General features: G+C 46.7%; 1 protein-coding gene across 2 annotated transcripts in view; it reads right to left on the bottom strand.

The window, feature by feature from the left end:
- The window catches only part of FGD4 (FYVE, RhoGEF and PH domain containing 4), a 214,644-nt gene extending 206,127 nt beyond the window's left edge, over positions 1-8,517 (bottom strand). The window contains exon 1 of one of the 2 annotated variants that reach the window (XM_077870512.1): positions 8,310-8,517. In XM_077870512.1, coding sequence (XP_077726638.1) covers positions 8,310-8,472 — 163 coding nt within the window. In that variant the 5' untranslated portion in view covers positions 8,473-8,517. The remainder of the gene's footprint in view (positions 1-8,309) is intronic. The other variant, XM_077870511.1, reaches the window with a different exon arrangement.
- Positions 8,518-9,191: the final 674 nt, after the last annotated feature.

A 9,191-nucleotide genomic window follows, 5' to 3' on the forward strand; every position in this document is an offset into this window, starting at 1 on the left:
CCTTGATTTCTATACCTTGCCACAATGCCTGATCCACAGTAACCACTGAAACATCTGTTGAAGGACTAAAGGATCCCTAGCTTTAGTGGGATTATAGGAGGAAAACTCCATAATGAAGGATACAGAGATTTGAAAAGAGAACAGATATAGATGGAGACAACAATATAGGGCTCTGAATAGAACTAGGAGGTGAAATTGTTTTTCCAACCTGCTATAGATTTCCTTCCTCTGAACTACAAGCACTCTGGTTATTGTTCTTATACACAATGCTATCTTATACTGTGATGTTTATTATAGATCATATCCCTCCTTCTAAGATGGAAATAACTATAGGGCAAGGCATTTTTCTCATTCATCTTAGAACCCCCAATACCATTTATCAATATGGTATGTCATCAATAGGATATCATTAAGTGGCATAGTTTGGGGGGGGGGAAGTATAGGTTACTCAACTTTCTGCAGGGAAAATGAAGATCACTTTGTTTATAAAAATCCTTGATAGAAAAATTTTTAACAGAATTTGGCTATAATTTCATAACCCTGCACACCTCATATTGCATTGTATTTGAAACCATAAGCATGACCCCTCTGTATCCTTCAGTTAGGGCATCTTATATGGTTGTACATACTGACTTTTCACCTTCTAAATATACTCAACTAGCATACATTTAAAAAATATACATAACCTTTTTGTAAAGTCATTGCAATTTTTAGGGTTACAATTAACACATGGCCTAACACATAAAATCTTCCTAGAGGCCCCAGAGACCCACTCAGCCTTGTAGAGGAGGTGGGGTATTGGTCTGCAGCAGGACTGCATTGTGGCTCAATGTACACCCCAGAATGGTGGCAGCTCCCTAGTTTCTGCAGATGCTACAGCTGAAGTGGAGAGTTTCAGTGTATGGGTAGGTATGAGGGGCATGGCAGCTGGGTTTGTCTTCTTCACTCTATTTCTGCATAAGTGGGGGGACACAAAATTGATTACAGGTGCCAGAACACTTGTTGGTGATGTCCATACTGTCAACTACACTCCAGGAACAGAGAACTAATTCTAGACAATGTTCTACAAATCATACCAAATTTATTCCTGAAAATAAACACAGTTCCTAAAGTGTGATCAATGCACGACTAGTCCAACTTTCATAGTTCAAATAAGAGTAAATATTTGCACAAATTTTAAAAGGTCCATCTCCACAATGAGAGGTTACAGGTAGAGTCTGACCGATAGTCACTAAAGTGACCATTTTAGAATATCCCATTATAAATACCAGTAACAGGCAGTTGGGGAGCCACAGAAGGCTTCTGACAATGCAAGGATTATGATCAAGACCCAGATTTAAGAAAATTAACGGGGTAGGAGGGACTGCGGTGGATAACACTACCATTGATGAGAAGCGGGTCTGAAATAAGACCTAGGCTACCATCAGGAAATGAAGGTGAGTCAGTAAGAAATGGCAGATGACCCGCTGGCAAGTAGATGATAGAAAAGCAGACTTCAACATTGAAGCCCAAAGGTCATTAGTAATACCTCCAAGCCAAGTCAGGAGGAGGAGCTGCACTGCAGCAGAAAAAGAAGTCACACTTCTGTGCCCTTAGTAACATTAACAGTTGCTAAAAGCCTGTTCATGAAAATGCAGAGCAGTGTAGGTAAGCTAAAGAAGTCCAGAGGGTGGATGACACCACCAAAGAATGGAGATGGCAGGAAATAAGGGGAAGAAAGAAGAAAAATGGGCTAGCCAGAGCAAGAAACCTGGAGACTGGTGCAATAGGAAAATCAGATTGCCAATAATCAGGACCAAGAAGGGTTTTAAAAGGAAGCAAGCACCACAGAGAAATTAAGAAAACGGTCCAGAAACAGTCTATTGGATGGTACTTGAGAATCCACTGCTGACCTAAGATTACCTACTGATGCAGTGTTGGGAAGAGAAGCTGCCAAGAAGCAAATGAAGTGGGGAGAAGGACAGGGTGACAGGGATAAAGAAGTGGAGACAGCAAGGGAAGAACAGAGTAGTTTAAGGAAGAAAGCTGTTGGGCCATAGCTTCAAAGAACAACCGGGTGTAAAGTGTGAGCACACCTCATTTGAAGGGAAAAGAGGGTGTGGGACAAGCCTGAGAAGTGATAATAAAGATGCATGCATGGATGCATGGGTGGCTCAGCAGTTGAGCATCTGCCTTCAGCTCAGGACATGATCCTGGTCCCTCTGCCTATGTCTCTGCCTCTCTGTGTCTCTCATGAATAAATAAAATCTTAAAAAAAAAAAAAAATGCATGCAGCCCAGGGAAGGTAACAGAGGAGAAAACCACTAGAATAAGAAAGAGGTCGGCTATTGAGTAGATTAGAAGCCAGTTCTGAAGCGAAAGGAAGGCACTTGAGTTCACATCAGATAATCTAGTCAGATATAAATTGGATATCTGCATAAATTAAAGTCAACTTGAAGTGGGAATGGAGCTGAGAAATAAGAGCAAAGTAGAAAGGACCTATAACAGATGTTAAAAAATGCAATTAAGCGGGGCGCCTGGGTGGTTCAGTCCATTGAGCATCTATCTGCCTTTGGCTCAGGTCGTGATTGGCATCCTGGGATCGAGCCTCACATTGGGCTCCCTGCTCAACAGGGAGACTGCTTCTCCCTCTCCCTCTGTCAGCCCACCTGCTTCTGCTCTCTGTCAAATAAATAAAATCTTAAAAAAAGAAAAATTGCAAGTAAGAATCAGCCAGATAGGAGCAGAAAGTTTGCCGAAAAGTACAGAGGGCTCAGATGATGTGCTATGTGAGGGGCTATCTAGATCATTCTTTGCTTTGCACCTGCAAATTTTGGTTGCCTGTGCTCATGACTGAAGAGAGGGCTTACCCATGTCTGGGAATGCACAGTAGTTCATAAAGCTGGTTATACATCAGAATCCTCTGGGGCACAGGTTAAAAATACGCCTTCTCAGGGCACCTGGATGGCTCAGTCGGTTAAACATCTGCCTTCAGCTCAGGTCATGATCCCAGGGTCCTGGGATGGAGCCTCGCATTGGGCTCCCTGCTCAGCGGGGAGTCTGTTTCTTCCCCTCTCTCTGCCCCTCCCCCTGCTTATATGCATGCTCTGTCAAATAAATAAAATCTTAAAAAAAAAAAAAAAAAACAGCTTCTCTAACCCTACCCCTGGAGTTTCTGACTCATCATACTTAGGGTGTGGCTGGGAACTTCTAATTAGCAGTCCAGGTAATTCTGATGCAGCCAGCAGGAGGACATTTAGAAACCAAGCAGATCATGAGAATTAGCTGATGTACTTTTTTTTTCTTTTTAAGTTCAGGTTCACGAGCTCCTGTCCAAATCTAACGAATCTCACACTACACTCACAAGATTAGATGCATCCTGTTTGACTCCTTTTTCTTTTTCTTTTTTTTTTTTTAATTTTTATTTATTTATGAGAGAGAGAGAGAGAGAGAGAGGCAGAGACACAGGCAGAGGGAGAAGCAGGCTCCATGCACCAGGAGCCCGACGCGGGATTCGATCCCGGGTCTCCAGGATCGCGCCCTGGGCCAAAGGCAGGCGCTAAACCGCTGCGCCACCCAGGGATCCCTTGACTCCTTTTTCAAACAACTTTTCAGCACACACATGTAGAGAAGAATTTCAGTAAAACCTGACTATACCAGGAGTGAATCTAGTGCCTTGGAAGTCCAGGGCTTTGGGCAGACCCCTAATCCCTTCCCCAAAAGTTCCGCATCCACTTCTGCCACCAGTTGGATCCATGAACCTAAGTTTTTATCACTAGAGATACAAAGCAAGCAAATAAGTAAATGTGAACTTATTCAGAGCATTCATTCAATGCTTTATAAACATTATAGGAGGAGGGTATTCATTCATTCAACAAGTATTTAGAGTGTCATAAGGCCAGACTCTTTGAGACACAAAGGGATCAAGATTTCTTGTTACGATACTGTCTGGAATGTTTGTTTTGTGTCATTTACTTGTATAATCTTATAAAGTACTATTCTCTCCATTCTCCAGATGAAGAAACTGAGAAATTAAAAGACTTGATCCGGGATCCCTGGGTGGCGCAGCGGTTTGGCGCCTGCCTTTGGCCCAGGGCGCGATCCTGGAGACCCGGGATCGAATCCCACGTCGGGCTCCCGGTGCATGGAGCCTGCTTCTCCCTCTGCCTGTGTCTCTGCCTCTCTCTCTCTCTCTGTGACTATCATAAATAAATAAAAATTAAAAAAAAAAGAAAGCCTTTAAAAAAAATAAAAAATAAAAAAATAAAAAAATAAATAAATAAAAGACTTGATCCAATTCACACGCTAGTTAATAGAAGAGGAATTAGAACTTGGGTCCTATATGACCCCAAAGCCTGTATCTTAACCACCTCACCTCTCTGCTTCACCTAGACAAAGATTCACATCCAGGTATGTACAGCAGATGCAGCTGGTAGGCTTTTTTGTTTTTGGCCAAAAATCAGAAAACTCTAAAATTAGGGGGTTTCACAATCACAGATAGAACACAATACCACTAAACTCAACTTTCTGTTAAGTTCTTGACCTCTCAGTTTTTGTTCCTTCTTTAAGAGGGAAATATTTCAATTATGAGTAATGTCCACTCTGCATGTAATGGGTCTAAATGTTGTGGTTTCATTATATAAATACTTTCCTAGGTGCTGCAATGAAACCAACACTTCTTGCAAATTTAAACCTGGTTTCCGTTTTGCTTTGGAGAGGATCTTACTTATACAATGACAGTTGCATAAGACTAAATAGGGAGGCAGATTTGATTCAAAGAAAGAAGCACTTTCTAAAATGTTTTTACACTACCTAATTGAATAGGGTGTGGTCACTCAATAGGTTAAGACTACCTGTCAGAACCTTGGATCACTCTCCAGTAGATACTATAGATTATATCATGGTAAAGAGGAACGCCCTTAGCTAGGAAGATACAGTGATTTTTCACTTTTCAACTCTGAAAATAGCAGCAGGAACTCTGAGGTCTTGTAAACAAAATTAAGACAATGTAATAGACCTAGAAAATTTATTGCTACATTCTTTTTTTTTTTAAGGTTTTATTTATTCATGAGAGACACAAAGAGAGAGAGAGAGAGGCAGAGGGAGAAGCAGGCTCCATGCAAAGAGCCTGATGCAGGACTCATCCCGGATCTCATGATCATGCCCTGAGCCAAAGGCAGACAACCAACTGCTGAGCCACCCAGGCATTCCTTATTGTTACATGCTACATATCATTTTTATTTATTTTAAAGATTTTACTTTTAAGTAATCGCTACATCCAACATGGAGCTTAAACTTACAACCTGGAGACCAAGAGTTGGATGCCCTACTGCCTAAGGCAGCCAGGTGCCCCTACATATCACTTTAAAAAGAAAAAAAGAAAAGAGGTGCCTGGGTGACAGTTGAGTGTCTGACTCCTGGTTTCAGCTCAGGTCATGATCTCAGGGTCATCAGATCCAGCCTAAGATGGTCTCTGCACTCAGTGGGGAGTCTGCTTGAGATTCTCCCTCCCTCAACGCCTCCCTCTCCTCACCCACTGCTTGCTCTAAAATCTTTTGAAAAAAATTTTTAAAGAGAAAAAGCATTGTGACACCTGGGTGGCTCAGCAGTTGAGTGTCTGCCTTTGGCTCGGGTCATGATCCTGCAGTCCCGGGATCAAGTCCCACATCGGGCTCCCTACATGGAGCCTGTTTCGTGCTCTGCCTGTGTCTCTCTCTCCCTGTGTCTCTCATGAATAAATAAATAAAATTTTTAAAAAAGAAAAAAGAAAGAAAAAGTGTTGTGGGGGTGTCCGGGTAACACAGTCTGTTAAGTAACTGACTCTTGGTTTCAGTTCAGGTCCTGATCTTAAGTCCTGAGATCAAGCCCATCCTCAGCATGGAGTCTGCTCGAGACTCTCTTGGTCCTCTGCTCCTCCCTCCCCACACTGTCTCTCTAAAAGAAATCTTAAAAAAAAAAAAAAAAAAAAAAGTATTGTGGATTTTCTCTGAACAAAGAAAATAAGAACTATAAGCACAGCTGCTTTGCAGAAAAGAACTCCATTCACTTCCACTTTTAAGGAAGTCACTTCATCTTTTGTTCACCTACTCAGTTTGGAAACAAGCATGTGATTTTTAAGTAAAATGATGATGTAAAGAAAGAACTCAAATCATATTGCCCTCAAAACTGAAAACAGCCGATGATTAAGAAATTTGGTAGTTCAGGGCACCTGGTTGGCTTAGTTGGAAGAATAGGAGACTCTTCATCTTGGGGTCATGAGGTCGAGCCCCATGTTGGATGTAGAGATTACTTAAAAGAAAAAAAAGAAGAAATTTGGTAGCTTAATTCAAAAATTCATAATAACTTCAAAACAAAGCAATACATTTTCACTAAAAAAGAAAAACACTCTTCCATTCATTTTAGAGTGAATTACACCTAAATCTAGAAGAGATGATTTCACCAGTGTCCTCATTTTGCAAAAGAGGAAATGGAGAGGTAAAGACATATAATCCAGTTACTTGATTACATACCTTCTCTTATCACTATATCTGCCCTTATCTGATGTGGCTATAAATATGTAAAACACCCATCATGTTTTTCTACCCTATGACTACTAATTACGACTTCATGGGGATCCCTGGGTCAGCGGTTTAGCCCGGCCTTCGGCCCAGGGTGGGATCCTGGAGGCCCAGGATCCAGTCCCACGTCGGGCTCCCTGCATGGAGCCTGCTTCTCCCTCTGCCTGTGTGTCTCCGCCTCTCTGTGTGTCTCTCATGAATAAATAAATAAAATCTTAAAACAAACAAACAACTACTTCATGACACGGTTAAGACAGAAATATTAATTTTTTTGAGATAGAAATTTTAAAACTCCAATAATTTCCACACTTAAATCATCCTAACAGCTTTGCTTAATCACAACAAAATGAAAGTGACTAAAAGTATTTGTATTTCTACTGGTTAAATAAGGGTTTTGCCTCTTAACTGGTCCTCATAGAAGACATTTCCGGCTATAGAATGACAGGAGCACAAAAGGGGTGAAAACAAGTTTTACAAATCAAGAGAAAAAAAAAAAATCAAGAGAACAATCCCTAGAGCTCCGCACGGTTTCAAGCTCCCCTGCGAGGAACGAAATGTTAAAGAGCGAAGGAGAACCTGTGGGCTTGAACCGATTTTGGGGATTTCTTCCAATACTGAGAATCGATGAGAATTCAGAACTCAAAATATACACCGCATTACTGGGAGCTGAGTTTATCTATACGAAAAGAGCAATAATTGTTCCATTTCTTGATAGGAGGAGCAGCTTTTCACACTTGGGGTGGGAGCCAAGCGTAGTTTTCGAGAGAGAACGGGCCCCGCGGCCCAGCGAGTCCGAGGCTCCCCCGCGCCTCCGCTTGGGGTCCGGGTCCTGCCCCGCCGCGGCGCCCGAGGTTGGCGAAGGCACCTCGACTGCAGCGTCTGGACCACGGGCCTGAACAATTCTTCGCCCAACTTTTAAAGTTAGACCTTTACTTCCGGAATTCCCTAAGAAGTGACCTCCAGGGCAAGCTCAGCCCTCTGCGGGCTCCTGCCCAAAGTCCTCTGGGGGAAGGGACACTTTTTTTTTTTTTTAAGATTATATTTATTTATTCATGATAGATGGAGAGAGAGAGACGCAGAGACGCAGGCAGAGGGAGGAGCAGGCTCCAGGCAGGGAGCCCGACGAGGGAGTCGACCCTAGGACCCCAGGATCGCGCCCCGGGCCAAAGACAGGCGCTAAACCGCTGAGCCACCCAGGGATCCCCCACTTTTTAAAAAGATTTTATTTATTTATTCATGGGGTGGGGGGGAGAGAGAGAAAGGAAAGAGGGAGAGGGAGAGGGAGGGAGGGGCAGAGTCACAGGTAGAAGAGAAGCAGGCTCTACGCAGGGAGCCCGACGTGGGACTCGACCCCGGGCCCCCAGGATCGCGCCCTGGGCCAATGGCAGGTGCTAAACCGCTGAGCCACCTAGGGATCCCCCACTTTTTTTTTTTTTTTTTAAGATTTTACTTATTTATTCATGGGGTGGGGAGAGAGAGAGAAACAGAGAGGGGGAGGGAGGGAGGGTGGGGCAGAGACACAGGCAGAGGGAGAAGCAGGCTCCACGCAGGGAGCCCGATGCGGGACTCGATCCCGGGCCCCCAGGATCACGCCCTGGGCTGCAGGCAGGCGCTGAACCGCTGCGCCACCCGGGCGTCCCTTGGGGGCAGGGACAGGCTCGGCGAGGGCGGACGACCGGCTCAGCCCTCCGGGAAGCCCGCCCCGGCGCTCCCGGGCGCACCTGCGGACGCCGCGCGCCCCACACCGCCGCCCCGCCCCCGCGAGGCACTCACCTGCGCCGTCCGCAGGTGCCTGGCCCCTCCGGGGGGTCGCCTCGGCCCATCCCAGGGGCGACGAGGGCCTCCAGGGCCGAGGGGTCCCCAGCGGCAGGTGGAAGGGGGCGGATTTCCTCCGGATAGCCACGCGCCTGAAGTTGAAGCCGCCCTCGCCGCTCATGGTGCCGGGCCGGCTCGCGGCGCCGCGCTCTCTCCCACGCTCCTCCTCCCGCAAGTGTGGGCTCGACCGGCTCCTCCGGGGCGAGCGGACCCCGGCGGGCGCCTCCTGCATGCCACGCGCCGCGCGAGTCCCTCCCCGGGGCGAGGCCCGTCCGCGCGGCGCCCGCGAGCCCGAGGGCCGAGCGCAGGGAGCGGGAGCAGCCCCGGACCCGCCGCGCCACCCGAGCGCCCCGGCCGCCGCTGCCAGCGGGTTTTCTCCGGGCGGCCCCGCCCCCCGCCCCCCGCCGGCCCCGCCCCGCCCCGCCCCGCGGGCTCGCCCATTGGCCGAGCGGAGTCGCGCGGGCGCGCACCTGCAGCGCTCACCTGGGGCGCCCCGAAGGTCACGCGCGCACCTGCGGGCTACCCTGGACTCTGCCCCGGGACCTGCCCCTCTGGGTATCCCCGGGCTGGCGGTGCCGCGCGCGTCTGATAATCTTACTTCACGTCCGACGGCGACCCGGTCTCTTAAGTATTTCATCAGGAAACCAAAGTTTCCTAAGTGGGGCGCCCAGCACCGCAGAACTGGAATCCCTACTCGGGTTTCTGCGTCAGTGTCTTGTCCTTATCTCACCGAATCGAATTATCTGACCCGAAGCATCAGACCAGAGAAGATAAAGGATGTGGGGAAGTAAAGGAGAAAGGTGGAGCCAGCCGTCCCCAGGTTTCCAGGAGAGCATCAGA

The sequence above is a fragment of the Canis aureus genome, chromosome 25 (assembly GCF_053574225.1).
Source record: "Canis aureus isolate CA01 chromosome 25, VMU_Caureus_v.1.0, whole genome shotgun sequence".
In the NCBI taxonomy this organism is placed as follows: Eukaryota; Metazoa; Chordata; class Mammalia; order Carnivora; family Canidae; genus Canis; species Canis aureus.